The sequence below is a fragment of the Colius striatus genome, chromosome 7, assembly GCF_028858725.1.
Source record: "Colius striatus isolate bColStr4 chromosome 7, bColStr4.1.hap1, whole genome shotgun sequence".
NCBI lineage: Eukaryota > Metazoa > Chordata > Aves > Coliiformes > Coliidae > Colius > Colius striatus.
In genome coordinates, this window is record NC_084765.1 from 39,003,159 (window position 1) to 39,025,451 (window position 22,293).

The window sequence follows — 22,293 nt, forward strand, 5'->3', positions numbered from 1 at the left end:
GATAAAGAGTTATGGAGGATGTGATTTTAGAAGAGTGAAGAAATTCATCAGAATCTGTGTCCTCTGTCCAGCCATGATTTCCTGAGCCATACTCTGTACATACAAAAGCAAAGTGTGCACAACTGATTAGTTTGTGTCTGAGAGAGGGCTGGAGTGCTTCGAAAGAGCCTTTGTGGATCCTCTGCATCTGAGCTCTGCTTCTCTGCAGAGGATTTCTGTAATGTCATCCATCAACAGGTAGATTTGATTCACTTACAAACTACCAAATGCCCTTGAAAGAAATGGTGACATTTTCCAGTGCACTAATAGCTTGCACTGCAGCAAGAATCTTCCAAGTAGTTAAGACACAGCAGACTAATGCTAATGAACGTCTGTCCAAAATCCATATAAAATCTCTTCAAAACAAGCAAAAATCCTGGCCTATTAGTCCCAAATAACTGTGGGTTAATTAAACATAACAGAAAAGCTTACTGTGGGTTTTCAACTGCATGATCCTATTTTTAATGTTAGCTTTACAAAAATTGTGCAAACCTGCTCACTCAATTTGCAGGGATTTCTTTTCTTTATAATTAAACATTGTGGCTTCTCAGCAACTCGTATTATTTGTTACAACTTCAGCTTCAGCAGATTCCGTTCTTTAGAGGCTTCCTGTACAATTCCATCTGACCTTTAGCTAAACACCAACCTCTTCAGGCAATATATTTTTTTCTAGTTGCTTTGGCAGTTTCTTAAGATACATTTCACTGTAGATTAATGAGCTACACATGGCTGATGGGACTGTTAAGAAATTTAACAACAGGAAAAACTCACCGACACGAAATCATGTAGGGGACAGTTTCTACCACCATTACTCATGTGGAATAGTACCCTTCTCTGTTAGGCATCCTGCTGATTGAACATGATGGGGGTGAAGGTTTCTGGCTCATAATGTATATAAGAAAATGCTGCCAGATGGCTTTAATTTGAGCCAGATTGTGAACCCCCTACTCGAAGTGGGGAACAGTTACTCTACTGGGACTGCTCAAGTAACTGTTTGCAATCTGGCTTTCTGAAAATAAACCACGGGGACGAGTCATTGCTGGATTCAGTGACCCATTTAGCAGACACCTGCTTCGAGATGATGATAACTACTACTTTAAAGTGATTTTTCTTCCAGAGGAATGCTAGCTTTAACAAGGCTTTTGCAACTAACCTAGACCAGTCCGTGCCTGTGGCTAACCCATGGCACACCTCCAAGGCCTGCATCCCCGAGGCAGCTGTATGGGGTCTGCCTGGAGCAGCCACCTCTGGGGCTCATCCCAAGTAAACCATGTTTTTGAGGAAGAGGAGTTGTGTACATCCCCAAATTTCTTTGTGACATGGGTCAGGCTGAGGCTGGAGTAGGTGCCCAGCCTGGGCAGCCTGGGAAGTGCACTTAGGTCTACCAGTTTGTTAAGGTAAGACCAGGCCACTCTGCTAACTCACACGACAAAGCTTTACATAGCCCAGAGCAGCCTGACACAACATCTCAGAGTCCACCTTCACCTACGTCTGTCAGTGCAAATAAAGTGAAGCTGTTCTTGCACTGAGATCACCATTAATACAAATTACTTGGCAATGGGAGTGAAAGGCTATTCAAGCACCACTCATTGAAGCTACAGCACAGACTTGGAATTCTTTCTAGGGGACAAATAGGGGGGCAGTTAAACAGCCAAATCCACAAAGCAAATGGATGCCTGCTCCTCCCACGGCGATTTCATTCCCAAGTTTAAATGTCAAAATTAGATTACAATTTTATACATGTAAAGGAAAAATGGGTTTAAAAGTACTTCATTTAAGAAGGAAAAAAAAACATTTCATGGTTAAAAGAATACACTGTTTTACAGGAGAATATCCTTTTGTGGTGAGGCTTATAAATACTTAATGTTTCACAATCACCACACATTAAATGTTCTGTGAAGCACTCGAGTCCAAGCCAAAATTATGGCACTGTGCACCTTGGAAAGTAATAAATACTATTTTTCTAGAGATTTTCAGAAGCCACAAGTGCAAGCCATGTGTAAACATTTGCAAGGGAGATTTAAACTCTGGATTTGGAGTTGGCCAAGGAACAACTGAAAGAAGTTTAGAGAGGCTTTATGCACCATCTGTACTTCTCTAGACCTGGGGAACAAGTGGGCTGCACTGTGTGGAACTGCAGAAACCCTTGAGCACCTGCCTATGAAAGGGATGCAAAGTTGCTGTGTGCTTCCAGACCTGGTCTGGGACTTACCCAAAGCCTATCCATGCCATTTTCCTTTGGGATGGGGAGTTTTTAATCTGGTCAGCCTTATATACTTAGAAAACTTTACATAAGTATATAGTACCATCACTGGAGAAGTAGAGGAGAGGAAGCTAGACTTAAGGCTAAAAGAATATTCACATAGCACTTTCAGATGCTTAAACATGAGATATAATGCCAGTTCACAACATTATTTGTAACTACCACTGGATTACAAATAATGTAAAAAATTAAAACTACTGACAATTTCTGTTCAGCCACAGAGAAAACTCAGAGCTGAGTAACTGATCTAAACAGTAATTCTCATACCAATACTTTACCCTTAACATTATAATATTTTATCAGAAATGTTGATAAAATGTCTACACGGGAAGAAAGTCGCTACTGTTCTTTCTTCATGTTGAACAAAGAAGTTCAACAACATTCTGAAGTTCTCTGCAGAGATTACTTATTTGTTGGTTTTTCTCTCACATGAAGAGGCCAGGTATTATCATTAAACTATAGCAGGAAAGTAGAGGGGAAATAAGAAAAATATTTTTGTCAAATAGCCTCTGGTTTTCCAAAGCCAACATCAAATGTAATTTGTTTAGTGTGTAACAAAAACAAACAGTGGATTTAGATTCCTTCTTTCTGTGTCTGTCTTATTTCTTCTCTGCATATAGTTTTACAGAAATCTGTTATTTAATTTCATATTGTACATGCAAAGAGGCTTTCAGCATAAGCCACTTAATTGGCCTTATCAAGTGAAACCACGGTCATGCAAGTTTAAGAGATTCCGTTCAGCAAACATCTGCAAACGCTATTCAGAGCCACAGTATAAAATTTCCTTCGAGTTTCTTCTATAGCCTTTGTGTTTAAATTTTTTATCCAGGCTTTGGGTTTTGAAAAAAAAAATCAAAATAACCTGTATAAACAATAAAATTCCACAGAACTGTAGAATTTTGTTTTGTAAACCAGGTATAAGTAGCATAAACATCTGAAAGTTCATAGTCCTGTATTGCTTCATGTACGGGGACAGCATCAAAGATTTACAACCTTGTAGTTTCCCATGAAAATGTTGCAGAGTGCAGGTATATGGTTTTGTATATTCCTCGTGTACATACAGCACAGAGTTATCATAACTCTTTCTAAGGAGATAAAGAGATGGATTAAGATATCATACTCTACCCTGGTACCTTAGGGGTATATAATTAGACAATAAGATAGTTTTGTACTCTCCAATACCACTGGGGTGCAAAACAGGTTATAGATTCAGGGCCTGGTCTTTGGTCAATATATGAAGTTTACAATTGTTCCAGATACACAGATTATTTAAATGTAAGCATCAGTATATACATTTGTTTACATATTTATATACATCAAATGTAAATGGGACTTGAGAAGGACTGGCAAGGACATAATTCTGCTATAAAACAGCAGAAGCTCCAGAAGGGAAACAAGGAAGTAAGGATTAAGATCCTAAAGATGTATTATGATATCAAAATTGGAAAACCTGTTAGAAATACACTGCACTATCATTCAGTATTATTGGCAACCCTACTATATGCCTCTAGGATTCATTCCACGTGTGCCAATGCTCTTGTCTGCAACAGAACCCGGGAAATACTTTAAATAGTAAATTGTTCACCTCCACCTTTTATCTAAAAGAAAAAAATATTGATAGTGATAGAAACTTCTTTCTCAGGAAAGACTTAGATGACTTGCTGCCCAGTGTCTGTTTTATGAAGTGATCATGTATCTATCAATTTAAAAACAGAAATGTAAGCTCCATCTGTGCTGGGCTTTAATGCTCATTAAGGGAGAGCAAACAGGATTCATTTTAACCATCCAAAATATTTGAATTTGCTAGAACTATTGCCTAAAATGGAAGTCTAGTTTAGACTTTTCTCTAGAATAAAACCTGGGCTGTTGAGAGATGACTCTCCAACAGCACAGGCTAATAAAAAATAGTAATGGATCTGCAACTTCTACCAGTTTCTAAACAGTTCAGTCAAAATCTAAGTTTTGCTCTGTTTTAAGTTAAAAGCAGGAATGCAAATCTTGATATCAGTTCTCTCACTTGCCACCCAAGACTATGGAGAAGTATTCTGGCAATCCTTCCACTTGCACTACTTATTAATAACTAAACCTCTTATATAATACAAACATTGTACAGTAAGCCCCACCATTTCATATATGCTCACCATCTTGCGTGTTTTGACTAAGGATCTGAGAGCGGAGCTCCTCCAGGCTAATTCCCAGGCATTTACAAATTTCCTCTGTGCTGTAAGGCTCAGGATGTAATACCTCCTCGACAATGGTCAGCATTTCCTCCAGGCTAACTCCTAGCTTGGTTTGCACATCATGGAGTCTCAGCATTTTTTTCCAGTCCAAACTTTTTGACTTTGAGAGAAGCTAGAATGAAAAAAAACCACAGAAAATATTGTGCCTTCCTGTTTAAATCTATTTAATTTGCCATAAGCACTTGTAAGATCCATTTGCCCATTTCTTAATTGGAAACCATCAGAAGCTACTTTCTATCAGTATACAGTAGATAATTGTTACATTTACTTATAAAAGGCCTGAGAATGACAAATATTCTTCCATTAAATCATATATTGTCTGTAAAAGCCCTCCTGGCATTATTTGTGTGATATCAAATCAGTGACTTATCCTTTCCATGGACATTGTTACTTAGACACCTTTCACATTGACATTCAGATAACTGCTTATGAAAATGCGGCCATATTGTAACACTAAAAGTGCCCAAGAAGTCTCTTTCTGTACTGTTAGAATTTGCTCTAACATGTAAAACTCAGTTTGACCCATCCAATGCACTCCCAGAGTTTTCTGATTAACATCTGCAGCTGCCATTAAGCCCTTTCTCATAACAGCCTTAAAAATGTGAAACTGGGCATAAGATTAGTGTGTGAGAATTAACCACAACCTTTCCTGACCTTCAGAGTTTAAGGTAAATTTTAAATATGTTCTTTAAACATCCAATTTAAAGGAAGTTTTGAGCCCTACAGGAAGGTTACCATGAGCTGGTCTGAATCTGCTCCATTCAACATGATTGCTAAGATGCTAATTTGAGACCTATCATCTTTCCCCCTCCAGACAATGATGTCATTCTTTGTGTATCTTTGTGATGTTTTAGCAATTAACAGTTGTTACTTCAACACATCAGCCTCCTAAAAGGAAACACATCAAAGAGGCTTTTCTCTGGAAGGTGCTACATGTGTTGATGCTCTTATGTGCCTAAGTAAAATGGTTGAGGAAAGCAGCTTTCCTCATAAGGTAGAATATATTTAATGTTATGAACTACAGAACGTTCAGCGGTCACAGTGGGATCCTACTGACATTCCACTTCTAATTTCAACAGATTATTTCAGAGTAAGGCACAGGTTAGCAGGTACATGCCAGCGTTGTTTTACTGTATTTGTAAATGCCTGACATGCCTCCTGTTCTGCACCATTTACATTGACATTAAAGCTTCCAAGTATGCAAGGTCAGCCTGCGTGTTTGCACAGAGTTTAAACCAGTATAGCAAGACCAGGGAATGAAACTCTCTTCCTACTCACATCAGCATTAAACTTCTCATCAACAGAGCCAAGATTTCACTCAGTGTGTTTTGCTATTTTTAGTAAACACTGGTTTTGAGCGAGATGGGCAGAGCCATTTAACTTCCTGAGTCAAAACCCCACGGGATTTACATACATGTCTGAAATGCATTTTCTTTGTTTTCTGCAAAGTTAGAGCGTGAAATTTAAGCAAAAGATCTGCTGCCCAACTATCTGCTATAGATTCTCACCTTCCTGCTGTCCTTGAACTGTGCTTTTGCAGGGGCTCTACCAGTTTTGTTTCACTACAGTATATAAAAATTAACTACTTTTGGTGCCATCTAGTGACTTCCTAAGATTTATATGAGGTTTAGTAGAGCAGAACAAACAAAATCCAATCAAAATCCTAATCACATGACTGTTGCCATCTAAACCACAGTTTTGCATGTGCACTGGTAGAGAAAGAAGCAGCACTGTCTAGTGGCTAATACAGAAATTGGGGTTAGAAAATGTTCTTAAAAAAGAGTGATTAAGTCACTTCTGGCCTGCTTTTTCTGCCTCTGCCTTCCTAGAACTCCAGAGCCTTGATGAACTGTATTTTAGCTTACTTACTGATACATTAGATAACTATTATTGCTTCGTTTGTTTTCTTTGAATTAAGTTAAACAGAATTAAGAATTTACAAAAATAATGTTCTCTAAGGCAATAAAAATGTTTCTACTTCCTTTTTTGACAAATAATCCCTTGTAGAAATGTCATGTGCATTGTCACATTTGTTCCCACTTCTATACTTCAAGGGAGATGCTGTATTTTAGGTGAGCTAACTACACTTGGGTTTTACAGGCCAGATGTTCCAAATGGAAATTGATCCTGTTGGGCCAGTGGGCAAAGGCTTTGTTGGAAAGGTCTATACTGCTTATAGCAACGTTTCAGCTCCAAAAGCACTGGGGAAAATGTTATAGGCAAACAAAAGTGGGTTTTGAAAACAATATAGCTGCAACAGGTCAAATTGTAACGAACATAGAGCAGAAATGGGGGAAAAACACATATATTTAACGTACAAAAGTACTGATTCCACAGTTGGATATTTTCTTGGTGATCTCTGACTAGATGGATTAAAGATGTGGACATCATGCAGCTGGCTCTTAACTACCAGGACACAGCATCTGTAGGCTTTACTGTTCAACACAGGCACACTAGAGAACTCTAAGTAACTATGAGGAAAACACACTTAGTAAATGATTGGACAAATATAAATAAAAGAAAGTCTGACTAGAAGCAAGTATAGGAATATTTAGCTCTTCTGCAGCAACATCACTTTTTTACACTTTATATAATGTCAGCTGAGCATCTTCCCATATTTCACAAGCATTAGTTGATTTAACTATATGGCATTCCAGTTGCAGACTTTCTTGGCAGTACCCTATAGCTTGACAATGGAGTGAGCCACACAGTGAGGCAGAGGAGAGCTCAGCATCCGCCAATGCTCGTATGCTCATATGCTGTGAGAGTTCTCTGAAGCACAAAGTACAAGTGAACTTCCTTTGGAACTGCAAGTGTTCTGCAGAACATGAGCATCTTTAAACATACTGCTTAAAAGAGTACAGGAAAACACTCAGAGGCTACAATAAGAATAGAGAAATAAAAAAAACAGAACCTGAGAAAGATTATTTTCTAAGAATGATCAGAAGCTCACTTGCTGTAGGGCAGACTGAGACCAAAATGTCCCACACTAGTGCCAGCAGGGATGTATTGTGTTAGCACCTTAACTTACACAGAGAATTCTGCAAACTGTGTGAAATTCTAGAACAACCTGAAGCAGAAAGGAGGCAAAAAGCCCATCCTAAGGAACTTACCAATGAAAATTTCTTTTAAAGCCCTATTGTGAGGCCCAGCATGTTATTTCATAGTTCCATTAGCTTAATGGTGCTTAAAAGACTTCCCTGCTTCCACTTATATACCTGCCCTCCTTCACCCCACTGTGACCTGTTCCTAAAGACAGTCTTTTCCTGGCTCAACATATTTTTATAGTGTGTGCAACTTTCCATCTGGGTAGCATATGTTTAAAAATAAACAGGTGTATGTTGTTAGTCTCCTTAAAATCGAGCATCTGCTAAAGGTACCTTTAGCAATTACATCATAGCTAATAGGACCATCCAAAAAACCATCTTTCCCAACCACCGTTTCAGTTTACTACACAGGACTGCACAGGACACTTAGAAAACTGCAAAAAGTATTGTTCTCACAACTTAATGCACCCATCATAGTTTGCCTTTTAGAATAGATATCTGTGAAGGCTCTGTTTCTCATGCAAAACCAAAATTTCCAAAGGAAGCTCTTGCTAAAATACATACTTAGTTGATTAACTGTCCTAAATTAGAGGTTTATCAGTTGTATCAGAACTAACACACAGGTCCTTATCTTGATTTTCTTAATGGTATAAGAGTCTTTTCACTTCCGTGACAATAGCTTTAATTGTGGTCATCAGTACCATTATTTCTGTCATATTTTATTTACACCTATATACACCTAAAATGCAGCTATATTCTCTTTATATTTGAGTGTAAAGCCCACTTATAAAGTCACTTGAAGTTTAGTTTCCCTTTTCAATAAATAAATGAACACAGTAATACCTTTACACGATGTCAGTATCTGATCATCTCTTGAACTCCTTTTTTTTTTTTGTTAGCATTAACTCTGGTAATTTCTCACAGAATTATGGTGCCAACAGATGCTCAAAGTATTTTTGTATAGTGCTCAGATTTTGGCCAAATGTTTTGTGGCAAGAAGACCCCTAGTGCAGTTTTTAAAACTTTCATTTAGACTTTGTGATCGAAACTCTGTTCTTTCACACAGCATTCTACTTTGGGTAAAACTGCAGTGAATCTTTGTGCTTACTCCCCACTCAGTGAATTTTTCTTTGATTAGATTGTATTTCTATAACAAACTCAAATCAAACCCTACATCTACAAATTCTTAAATATATGGTCTACAAAATCCAGAATTAGTGGAACTTAGATTCTTCATGTTCAGAGTCCATATATTTTAGAGATAACTGCAAGCTTTAAACTCGCAGCACAACCTGTATGTTGGGTTTTCATTCAAATCTCTTTTTAAACTTTAAAACTGACATATGTGCAGCTATTCAGCATTTCCAGTATTACTTCCAGGCCTCCAAATAGTAGCTTTGATGTGCTCTAAATCCTAGAAAATACACATCTATTGGCATATATACATACAAACATGTGACCACACTGGTTGCTTTCCATTATTTGACATTATTCAGCTTTAATTAGAAACAGTCTGTGTTATTAACTGAGAATCTTTTTTTTGCCGAAAAATAGACATTTCCTCCATTGAAATATAATAGAAAATCCACTGAAGAGAACCAAGTCACAAAATCTTCTATATAAGGGCACAGTCCTTGCACTTCTATTAAACTCAGCAGAAGTTGTCTTTCTGCAGAGACAGAGGTGTCTGGTTCTGGAAAGAAAAATGCCACTTAAAGTAGCACCTAGCCAGGTGTTAAAGACATGATTGGTCAGAAGTGGAAAAAAGCACATATTTAGATGAAGGTTTCATTAGAGTTTGACATAAGCCATACGTTACCTTTGTAGCCAGACGACACTCCATTACCCTAATATTGTAATGAGAAGTTGCTGCTTTATTCATTTCAACACAACTGTTAGCAATAACAAACGCTGCTCCACTTGGAAGTCTAACATCAGTTGCCCTCAGAGGACTGAACTCTATCAACTTGGCCTATTGAAAGAAAAATGAATGGTTAGTTTTAATTTACTACTAGCTAACAGTGCACTTAGTTCTATAAATCAAATGCAAATTTGCATGTTTTTTCTCTTGAAAACCAGGGACGGTTAAGGAACGAAAACTGACATGAAACAGTGCGAAGAAGTTTAACCTCACTGGCCAAGTTACACATACATTTCAAACCTTTCCCTTGTAGCTGGATTTTAAAATGTTTCCATTAAGTCTTTGTTTTTTTTCAGCATTTCACAGAACCCCAGCCTACCTATTTTTCTTCCCTGTTTAAGACAACAGTTTTTCTTTGATCTACAGAAAAGTACCAGGCCTGGCTGAGCTAATGTGCATGCCACTACAAACAAGGGGCTTCACATTCCCTTCCCCTTCACCAACGTCCATCTGCCCCTTGGTCTTCTGACTTTCCACTAAATCAAGATTAGTTCACTGAGGTACAAAACAGGACTAAAATTTTAGGACCGACTGGAGACACTGGTCATGTTAATTACAGTCAAACAGAGAAATGAAATAAAACTATATAGAAAAGTGTAGTTACCGCATCCTTCCTTCGGATATAGGAAACTGCCTTGCCTCACAGATGCCTTACACAGGCTATGTAAGATGTTCCCAACATTTTGTGACCTTTTCATGGAATAAGCTAGGCATCCATTAATTAAATAATTCAGGATGTAATGTAATCAAGAGATTAAATTCACATCTGGTTTTTCATTGGGATAAGTTGTAAATCATGTGCCCTGCTTTGGCTTCTTAGAATAGACCGTAACTCTGCAAGCAGGAACGTCTTACTGGTTTTGGCATTGTTCACCCCCAGAGAGTTCCTTGAGCAGCTAGAGTGCTAAATAAACAATGACAAATCTGCTTGTACATTATGTACACCATGTGTTGTTACTTGCTGCCATTGAGATTCTGGACCACGTCACAAACTTACTATCAAGGCAGACAAGCTTGCTTACATTTAAATATACCCTTTAAGAACTGCTACATTAGATCAGAATGTACCACCAAGCTGGTCTAGGGTCCTGTTTCTGACAGTAACCATAAATGGATATTTAAGGGAAATACATAAAAAAGGGCATATACAAAGCAATCTTTCTTTTTGGGGCATATTTTCCCAGTTCCCCATGTGCAAAGATAATGGTGGTTATACTTACACTGGAAGAAACATCAGGTTACTACATTTAATAGCTACAAATAGACCAATATTCTGCCAGCGTACCCAAAAAGGTCTTTCCTGAATCCCTTTTAAACATTTGTCTTCCACAATGTACGGTATTTCTCTAACAATGAATGTTTTGGAAAAAACCCCAAACTTCCTTGTTTGTTTTTAACAAGCTGCTCGCTAATGTCATTGTGTTTCTATTAGTTCTTTGGTTATGAAAAACATCAGATTCTCAATTTACCTTCTCATACCCATTCAGGGGTTTTATGAAGCTTCAAAATATCACTCTCAAAGATACCTGCTTTCCAAGATGAAAAGTTTTAAATTATTCAGTCAATGCTCACACAACAAATAGCTTTGATCAACTCCAGTGTCCTTTATTGTCCTTTTCTCGCTCTAGTACTTTTTTTTTTCTGAGATGAGAAGGCAGGACTGCATTCAGCTGCAAGGACAATGAAGCAAAGATATTTTCTTCTTTGTTTTCTGCTGCTTTTCTAATTTCTTCTAACATTTTCTTTGCCTTTTGATTGCTATCCCTATACATCAGAAAAGCCTCCGCTTACATGGCTGTATATTAGGAAAATACGCTACTTCCTTCAGCATTCATGTAGCTATGTGTTTACTACTAATAGTATAAAGTGTGAAGGAAAGATGGAGAGTAGGTATAGGTGATGTGAAATTGCAAATACATGTGTCTAATGACAGAATTAAACATTTGATGTAATTCTAGGAAGTAGCTTATTTTCTGTATAAGTTCATCCAAGACAGGGCAGTAAAGGAACACAAGCTGTAGAGATATCACAATTAAAAGGAATTTAAAGGTTGTCATGAAATGCTACATTAATTTCAAGAGAAGTATTTTGTCAGGTTTTGGGTTTGAGCAATCACAGTCTTGTGTACCTTCTGGGAGAGTGGATTTACTCCACTGTAAATTCTACTGCAAGCACTCATGCCAAACTTGGAAGGTCCTGTTTATCTTTACTAGTCCACCTTCTGTCACCATGTTTAAGACAACTAAATGCCTTCTACATCAGAATTCAGCCACAGAATTTTCTGGAACGAGCATAATTGGCAAAAAAAAAAAATCCCATTGTCTTTGTAACTGGACCTGGCAAAACTTTGTAGAACTGCTTGGTTATAAGAAGTTTTAAGAAAGCATTTTTTAATAATTATCCCATTTGCACTGAATACAAAGCATACCGACCATTCAAAATTCATTATATCGGAAGTTCAGTTCAGCCAAACAGTGTGAAACCTGGTGTTCTTCTGGAGAACATATTTCCCTACATCTTCTCTCCTTCTTCCTCTTTCTCATTTTCATCATCTTAATCCTTTAAACTTATCATACGTGATTGTACACAAGCCTATACCTATTATTTATCTGCAAATCAGCAGTGCTTACACTGCTTACTAAGGTATTCCAGTTTCTTGTCTTTCTGCTAGATAATACATGAAGATAAGTTTTTGCTTACATAAATTAACATTACATTGTTAGTTTAGATTACAAAGATCTACATACAGTTCCTTCTTCTGCCAGAAAAGAGATTGACTGGTCCATTCCTCCACCTTCTGTGCCAATATAACGCTCGCTCTTTGTGCAAATTTCCGCAAGTTCTACCTGAAAAAAAAATATTAACGTGTGAACCTTCAGCCAAGGTTAAAGCTGACACTTTTATACTACTTACATATGAACTAATGAGAAAACAAAGGAGATGTGACAGAGCTCTGAAACCATTGTCTCTCATACACCAAGCAGTGTAAGGTGGTATCACCCAGGATGCCATAAGACAAAAAAGAAGCAAAAAAAGAACTGACTACTAAGCCTCCACTGGACACATCATGGCCAGATGCTCTTCAGAGCATCTTCCTTAATCACTTCACATCCTTTCAACCCAATAGCTGATAATTTGTTGATTTATTAATCGAATCCATTTATAGATGCATCTTGGTAGTTTACAGAAAAATGGCAAGATCTTACTTTATGTTATTTTAATGAACCAACTCCATAATGAGAAATTAGGTGTTGAACCTAACTCAGAAACCCTTTCTCACTGTAAATACTCAAATTAGCGGTGTCTGTCATTTCTCCTTGGGATAGTGTACTCTGATTATATTGTTTATTGGACCTAATTTGTAACTATATGTGATTCACATTCTTTTGTGACATTTTAGATGTATCTTTGCATTCTGATTCCTGCAGGTCAGGGGATACTATGGGAGAGTGGAATATCACTATCATAACTGTCAAAAATAGTAATTTACAGTAAAGCTTTCAGCTGTCAGGCCAAGTGAAAACAAAACAGAAGCCCTGGAAAATGGTCAAAGACCATAGACTAGTCAAAATGAAGGAGGTCAAAAGGAAAGCTTCCATATCCATCTGCTATGACATCTATCAGGGTTTTTTTGTAAGGTAGCTATAAATACAGGGAAGATGGGAAAAGAACTTTAGAAAACCTGCACTCAGTTTTTCACAGTCTGGTAGCAGATTCAGATTCCACACCAAGGATGTAGCATCACAGGATTGAAACAAGCTACCCAGTGAGGCAGGGACATTAGCCAGCACACAGCTGTAAAAGGCAGCAGAAAGAGGCAGTAAATCAGATGCTGAGAGGTATGTGCAGGGTGCCTGCCTGTTTGCTTGCTCAATTCCTGTAATGGCACTGCGGACAAAGTTGTAAAACTGGTGCTTAGATCAATGTAAGCAGGCTGAATAGCAAGCCTAAGGGCTGATAAGCAGAAGTTATCAAAAGAAGGTTAACAAAGTTACTCTAAAACTATGCAGAGTGCATCTCTGAATCAAACATGTTAAATGACTCCTCATAAAGGACCATTAATGAGAGAACCTACAAAGTACAGTTAGCACAAATACTGTTTTCCTGCACTGCCTTTCTTTTGTATACTTTAAAGATCAGCTGAAATAAAGATAATGCTTCTTTTATTTCTCTTAAGACAGCATAGGAACATCACATATTTCAGTGTTCTTTCTTTTCAACAAAAGTGACTTCCCAGTGCCTGACTTTTGCTGAATATGAGGTTCATCAAAATTGGTTTTCCTCCCTTGTCCCATCTCCAGTCAGTTTGAACCTTAGACTTCTTCATCCCATCAGTGAAGTTTAACATCCAGTCACTATATGTCCCTGCTTCACTACAAGTTGGAAACAATTCCAAATGAAATGCTAAAGAATGTAACAATGCTCTTCCCCCCTCATTTACTGCCATTTCCCCTATTTACATCAACAGCTCCCCAGAAAAAAAAAAAAAGAGCAAATCTCCACACATCGTTGTCTAGATTCTCACACCTTTCTACAGGTGATGATGTGCCTACTTACAACCTTCCATTGCTGAGTAGTGGAAATGAGGGCATGTTTCTGCAGAACCTGCCTTTTGCCCCTCTGAGAATACAGCCATATCCCATCCCTGACTTTTGTAGTCACCGACAGGAGACATCAAACTGGAGTTCATGTTTATTACCCACTGGCAGCAAAAGCAACTTCTCCATGCTGGCTGAGAAGACCACAGCAGCACACCAGCCATGCACACTCAAATAGGAGTTGTGGCTGGGCAAGCCTGGCCTTAAGTACAGATCCCAAGGTAATCACAACATATTCTTATCAGTGGTCCACTCTTGGGCACAGCTGCCTGAGGTATTATTTCATCTACAATTGCCAGATACAGCTTTGCCATGTCAGAAACCAAGCATTTCACCCTTCACTTAGTCTGGCCGCATGTCATCTCCATATACACATCAGCTACCACTTGATTGCTTAAATCGTTTAGACTTTATGAGCCTGGGCTTATTAAAGAAATATCAGAAGTCTTGCAGAGGAGGAGTGTTAACAATTAGGACAGGGCCCCTCCCCTGTCCCTCTACACGTCCGTCAATTGTGCCTGGTTAAGCATTAGGCCTTGCTCTGTCCCAGCTCACCAGCTGTCCACGCTGCGCTAACAGCGCCGCTCCAGCTTGAGCAACTTTTGTTTTGAAACTCAGCAAGGATTGGCAGGACCACCAAGTAGTAACTGGCAAGAGTTGAGAAGAACCCTCTCCACAAGACAGCCCAAGGCATCCCTGAAACATTATTTGGTTTCTAATTTAAACAGGCCCTTGCTGACACAGGCTGGCCTTCTAATACTAGGATGAGAAGCATGTGAATGGAGAGGAAATAGTCATCTGTATAGAAAGCAGTTTTTACTTACTATTGAGACAAATGGGCAAATGTTTGCCTTTTTGTGAAAATGAGTGAAAGGGCAAAGTTCAGAGGAACTGAATTGTAGCATTGGAAACTAATGTGAAGACTAAACTGGAGAGGCTTGTGTACAGATTTGGCACTTGCAAAAGGATGGTCATATGACTCAAACAGTGAACCGAATGTCAGGAGGTCTGGACTCAATTTTTAGCTCCACATTAAGTTTCTTGTGATTCAGAGAAAGTCACCATCATAGCTCCATTTCCTCAGTAAAATGAGGAGTACCTTCCCCCTCTTTGTAATTAATAATTGCTGTTTGGGATTATTAGCTGATAACTCTATAAATATGTGTGACCTTATTACTAGAAAGTGAAAAACGCTCACATTTTGCTACACAAATTCTCTGACTTTAACTTCCACAGAAAATATCTCTAAGGAAAAAAAATGTTAGAAATGTAATAAAAGGAAATAACTTTTGCCTATCTCAGAGCAATGTCTTATTTGCATTCAACTTGCAACACTCAGAAGCTATTTAGGGTAGGGACTGTCTGAATCATCTGTTATTTATATCTCTCTCTAGTGTACGTCTTACCTGTAAAAATGCAGAGCTTCTCAGATCCCAGATTTTGCTGCAGAATTTGGCAACAACTCAAATGTATGTCTGAACAATATCTACTAGGCATGCACCTTCCCCTTGGCTGCACTGCAGAGAAGTATCTCAGAGCATTCTCATAACCACCTTTAGGGTGACTGCACCCCGAGCTACCCCACAGCATCACCTGCCAGGCAGGTAGGTCAGAGGGGACCAGCCACTCCTTGGTAGGGCTCAAAGTACAACTATCACACATATAAAATAAACAATGTCACCCCTATTGCGTTCCGCAGGAGTCCTGAACAGGCTTTCTTACAGAGCCTTGGTGAATGCAGACAGTTGTTCTTCACAAAGCACCATGAGAAATATGCAGAAAGAATGAACCCCATCTGCACACAGACTACGCTTCCATCCCACATATTCTGATCCATGTGAGAGATCACTTTGAGCCAGCCACAAAGCAGAACTAGTTCTAGGCACCCAAGACTCATTAGCATGTTTTTTCCATCCCTAAAGTGGTATTTCAAAAACAATAATAAATCATAATTTAAGTCTTCATAGAATTGTACATATTTTACTTTAAAAGCATTCCTATAAGGCTGTTGTTATCTTCAATTTAGAGACAGCACAGATATTGACATGATTTGTTCAAAGTCATGGGAATCAGTGACTAAGCTGAAATGAGAATTCAAAAATCTCCTTATTTCTAGTGCTGTGGCTTATTTCACTGAAGAATATGGTCTCAGGGAAACTTTTGCAGTGCTGGCTTCAAGTATTTTTAAGATGATGGTAATAAAAAGTGAAATAAAAAAATACTAAATTCAAAGTAAAAATGGGTCAGAACAGTAGCATTGTGACTCTACAATGAAATTATTTCATCAGATTAATCAAACATTTCCTATTCCCAACTGTTCTGCGATCCACATAAGATACTGCCCTCTGAATTTCTGTATTATTGTTCCAGGAAGAGGTTCCAACAGGACTGGTTTTGACAAGGTCATCATTTGTGAATATAACTATCATTCAGACAGAAAGTCCTAAGCTGTCAGCTAAACTATTAAGCAAGGAAAGTGATGTATTTAAAGTAGTAATTACAAAGCTCAGAGATCAGGAGGTGTTTCCTTTGATCTCATCCCCTGCAGAAAAAACCAAAAACCCTAGCCAATAATGCCCATGAGTAAGTATGGCTTTGTCACCTAGCTAAAATTCATTAAAAGACTTGAGTTGGAACAAAAGTATAGAACAGACTAACATAAAAGCTGCCTTTCTGGGTCAAACCACTGCCAGTTCTAGTTCTATATCTATATCTAGTCCTATATCTGTATCTAGTTCTATATCTATATCATTTCCCTAGAATGTTATTTTTTGACAAACAGAGCAGAAGGTGAGTTCTGCACACTTAGTTGCCAACAATGGATTTCTTACACATGAACTTGGCCAAGCCCTTTTTTAACTCATTCAAAATTTGAACACGTAGACCACCCTGTAACTAGGATTTCTACAATTTGTCAGGTGAAGAACCATCCCCTTTTATTGATGATTAACATGCACCTGACTAGTTTCATTTCATATCTTCTGGCCCTCACAATGTGAGGGGCAATGAACAATTGATTCCTATCCACTCTATTACATTCATAATTTCATGGACCTCTACCACTTCCTCCTTCCAATGCCTTTTTCTGAAGAGTACTAGCTTACATTTTACAGCGGTTATTCTGTACCTTTGATCCATGTGGCTTTTGCCTGAGTCTTTTTCAGTTTAACTGTCTTGGGTGGTAAGAAAGGAGAGAAGCAGACTTACAGCTTTTCTTAGACTACCTGAAGGAAAAATGTAACTATATCTTTTGCTATTTTTATGTACCAAATCCACATAAAATGTGTGTTCATTAGTGTTAACACAGACATATGGTGATGCAGCCTGAGCCAGTTGAGCACTACTATTCCATCTTTTTCACTGAGGTTATGGTCCTGACACCATAGTAAACAGGAGAGATTGTGTGACCACTCCTGTGCAAAGTCCCTTTGTTTAAACCTGCTTTGCAGTGCCGTGGCTGAAGCAAAGTGTTCCCTTCTGTTGACTGTAGTAATGCCTGTAAAACCTGGTGATAGTAAGAAGGGAAGTTGTGATAAATATCTAAAGTTAGTCTAGTGATACCCTGAGCTATTTTGTACAATTACTGTTTGGCCTCTGAACATGGGAGAGGGATGAGCATAACATGACAGTCATAGTAGCTGCTAGGTGAGCTAAACTTTGAAGACTCCTGGCTGATCTGTCAAGAAGCCCTGAATATTGCAGCTTTGGAATATCAGATCCAATATGATACATCCAAACACAAACAGCACTTTTATAGCTGTTGGCAAGTAAAAATGCCAGGTTGGCTGTGCTTCCATGGGAGATGTTTAATATCAGTGAGTTACATAATAATTCTTTTGTTATTTATCCAACAAAAAAAGACACGATATATTAAATGAGAATATCCAAACAATACAAAGCACATCACTAGGAGTAGAAACTTGGTGCATACAATTCACTCACTTCCCTAAAAGCAATTAAGCATTAAGAACTTTATGTGAAGTAATAATCTATTTAAGGAAGCTGCTGTCTGTCACCGATTTCAAAACTGAACTCTTACCTTTTAGACAACTTCAGCTGGAGCATCTGGAAAAATCTAAAACTAACAATGTACATAAAATCTATTTTTTTTTCAGGCTGTTCCTTCTCAGAAGCTTAATTCTAAAGTCCACTCACTCAGAATGTATCCTGTTGCAAGAGGCAGCGCTTACCAGTTTGTCTAGCAGGCAACTGGCCCCCATGTGCAGACCTAGGCTAGCCTTTGATCTCAGAGCTCTACTAACTACCTCTGCTTTTCGTTTGAAACAATTTAAGGGTCTCCCTGATAAGGAGAAAGCCAGTCTTGGGTTACAAAGAAAAAAATTACTACCACTTAAATCTGGTTTATCTTTCAGCCATAAGATTTCCTATCCAGCACACAGAAAGTCTAATCTGGGAAATCATATTAGTGGAGATACAATTTTGTTTGACAAAGAAGGGTTGTGATTTTTTATTATCAGTTGGCTTATGTGTAGTTACTCTAGATGGCGAGATAATAAGAACTCATGAACGGCTCTGCATCATGTTACTTTGTTTTGGATTTTTAATGGAAAAAGTGGGTTTTCAGTAAAATGATACTTTTTGCTAGTATGTACTTTGCTTTGCTTGTTTATGTTTCAATATGAAACACATAAAATTCAAGTTTTGATTTTTCAACTGAGTATTTCTGGTCTTTCAAAAAATGCTGAAGAACTGCTAAAAGAGTCTTTTTCTGACTGTTTCCAGGCATAATCCAACATTGTATTAGAATTGGCCACACGTACCCTGATACTTCAGCAGCATGGTAAGTTATGAACTGCCCGTGATAAGTTATGAGCTGCCCAGTACAGCTTATTTGATTCCCCGTTGCCCCATCATTTATTTTAGTTACTCTGACTTTGATGTTATTGATAATGAATGCCCAAATGTACAAAGGTATTTAGGTATCCAAGGAATAATGAAAGTGAACAGAGGATCACTTCCTCATAAAAAAAATCCTAAAAATAGAAACCTAAAGAATTATCTGAGTGAGAACAGATAAGGGAGTTTCACCTTTAATATTCCCCTTGCTCACAAAGAGGCCAAGGGCCAACTGCTCTGATTTTCACTCATGTCATAGGTCTGGACAGTATGTAAACTGTGACAGAATTTGTCCCTATATAACTGTCACTGTCAATATGTTCCGTATCAGTGATCAATCCCTTTCAATCTCACATAGACTTTTAAAGAAGTAAATTTGTGTAAGATTAAACCCCTTAAAAGAGTAAGACAATTATTGAGCAGGAGACAGGCAAATATTTGTTAGTAAAACAGAATTAGTGTTGCTTAGTATTTTTTTTGGAACAGCTTACCCTACATTACCCGGAAACTTGATATATACAAATGCAGAATGACAGCAGCCAAAATAAAGGAACCTTCTCTATAAAATGATAGCATTAAATTACATCGGCCTTAGTGGTTTTATGTATGTTCCCTTTGACCAAAGTTAAAGGTGATAGAGTTTTTAATATATGACAATGCAGGAGTAGTGATAGGCTGATCTTTAAAATCCAAACCCAGTCTTATTCCTGCTTTAAATTTTCTTGTTCATCAAGGGAAGCTCCATGAAGAAAATACACTTGTTGCTATGAGTTATTTTTAAGGTGTCATTTTCGGTGCTCCAAAAGTCTCTCAGCATGCAAATTTAAGTAACTGGAGTATTTAAATACCTATTGAGCCCAAAGTCCTGTTCAATCTGAAAAGCCAGGCTCAGTCTGCTGCTGCCCTTTACAGCAATCAATGTTGGTTGTTTTACAGCAAATTTAGTGTAGATTTTCTATTAAATTCTACAGGGTTTTGTTCACAGCACACAGGACTGAAAACAGAGAAAAAAACATGTACAGAAAACAATGAGTATTTTACACTAAGAAGAAAACATTCTCCATCACTTATTGTATATAATGTCTAATTAGATGGGGTTTTTTTTCCAATCTATACATGTTTCATACATCTGTATTTATTTACATAAGTAACTTCTAAAATATAAGTTTCATATTATATATGTTTCGATATATGTTTCATTTATTAAGGTATAAAATCATGCCCGAATTTTGAGGTTATTTTTACCAGTGGGAATGTCTTCATTTTTTGTATCTGATCTTGACTAGGAATAGATTGCTGAAAGTTACCATCTGCTTCCAGTTTGCGTACAAAATCCCAATTAGCTGAACTTCATATATGTTTTGCAAGGTAATTATGCTTACTTTTTTCCAAAATGAGAAAATATTTGTTGGATAGTATCTGGATGTCCTCATAAGCACAGCAATCTTAGCCTGACTGTGTCTGCCCTCTAACATGCTCAAATAGAAGGTTATCAATTTGGCTGATGAGAGATTACAGCCTTTGACTACCACTGCTCCAAAGTACTCTGTTTCCTCTTGATTATAAACACACATAATCTAACTTAAGTTAAAGAACTCTGGGGTTTAAATCCACAGGGAGAAAGAAACTTTAACATTTCTCAGTATTAACAATACTTTAAAATACAATATATATGTACTATTTCTTGTGTAAGCAATTTGAGTTTCTCACATAAATAACCTGAGTATGCATCTATCCAACATTTTTGATGCAGCAATATTAGAAAACAATTCTAACCAGTATAATCAGCATGTCATTAATTTCAAAGTCACAGTATGAATATGAATACTCATGGATTGCCTTGCCAGATAGCTAGATACTAAAGTGCTATTGTACATCAGGAAAGTGATTAGGAAGTAATATTGAGCTAAAGCCTTTTCCCCTATATACAGGCTTCAGAAACAAAGTAGAAAAGATGCCAGTTGGCCTACCTATTCTCCCACTGAAATCAATGACATTAACATGCATTATAAATGTTTAAATACAGGACAAACCAAATGTTTTGAAAATCCTCCAATTAAACTCATCTGAGCAGTACAGTTTGAGAAAACTGAAGCCATTATAGATTAGATTTAGGTCCTTTATCACTCTATCTGATTTAGATTTTTCCCAGTCTGGATAGGACCAAATGTAATCCAACTTCGTATGCTCAGCATTTCACCTTAAATAAATCCTATTCACTTTTAATCTGTTTTCCCCAATAAGTATGTGCACAGCTTCCCAGCCTTGAGCAAGAGGAAAAAAAACGTTAGGGTGACTGAATAGAACTTGGTACGACAAGATTTAACATTTGGACAGCAACACTATCATCACATCTTTCAAGTAACTCTAGTTAATCAAAAGTACTAAGTGATTTTCTGTACTCATTAATTCCTACCATGAACCACAAAGCTGTGACAATTTTGGAGCATTATTTTATTTACTTTACAAAAAATATCTTCTCCTGATGAAAAGTTCTACAAAAGATCGCTTTTGTAACACCAAAACAAAAAATCACTTTAAAATCAAAAGCTAACACTGAGTGTTACTGTTCTTTGAGTGATGCCAACACAGTCTTAGACTGGTATCCTGTTTGGAGGAGAAAAATGGATTCTTTTTGAAGATCCCATTCTAATTTTCCATCTTGTTATTCGAATGTTATTGCACTGCTGCAACTGGTTAGCACTGCACATCTGGCTGAATTGTCTTGGACTAGTATTTTCCCTAAACTATTGTGTATGTGTGTGATGGGTTTTAAAAAAAAATACTGTATGCACACTGAAACAATGCCCTATTGCAGACTGCTACACACAATAATTAATGAGATCATACTTTTTTCCTGATTTTGTTTTCAACGTCAAAAAAAAAGTGCTATTTTTAAACTAAGCCACCCTGAAATTCTAGCCATGCTTTTACAATATTTTTCATTTCAGTTTCTTTTGGCTCTCAATCTCACAGACTCAAACTTCACACTGGAAGTGTTATCTCATAAAAGCTCTAAATTTCAACAATTTTACTCTACAGCTACTATTTTAAACTTACATTTATCAGGAAAAAAAGCATATAACTCAAATATTCTCATAAAAATAGTTTCACAGAAACAAAACAGATAAATGTTCCATTCAGCAAAAGGTCATTTTTTCATAACTTTGGCTACAGAAGCCCTGTAAATCAGCCAAATTTTATTCCAAAGCCAGAAGTTTCTATGTCTTGCTGCTACAGACCATCATATTAAGATTTTGCAAAGTCCATCAGACTAATGAGGGGCAAAAAGTCAATCTTTTCTCATAAAATTACCACCATGACCAAA

General features: G+C 37.5%; 1 protein-coding gene across 2 annotated transcripts in view; it reads right to left on the minus strand.

Moving 5' to 3' along the window:
* GALK2 (galactokinase 2) overlaps positions 1-22,293 on the minus strand; it is a 47,894-nt gene that overhangs the window by 10,137 nt on the left and 15,464 nt on the right. For both annotated transcript variants that reach the window (XM_062000081.1, XM_062000082.1), the window contains exons 6-8: positions 12,258-12,356; positions 9,409-9,561; positions 4,444-4,654 (exon numbers count right to left, since the gene is read on the minus strand). In XM_062000081.1, the coding sequence (XP_061856065.1) occupies positions 4,444-4,654; positions 9,409-9,561; positions 12,258-12,356 (463 nt within the window). The remainder of the gene's footprint in view (positions 1-4,443; positions 4,655-9,408; positions 9,562-12,257; positions 12,357-22,293) is intronic.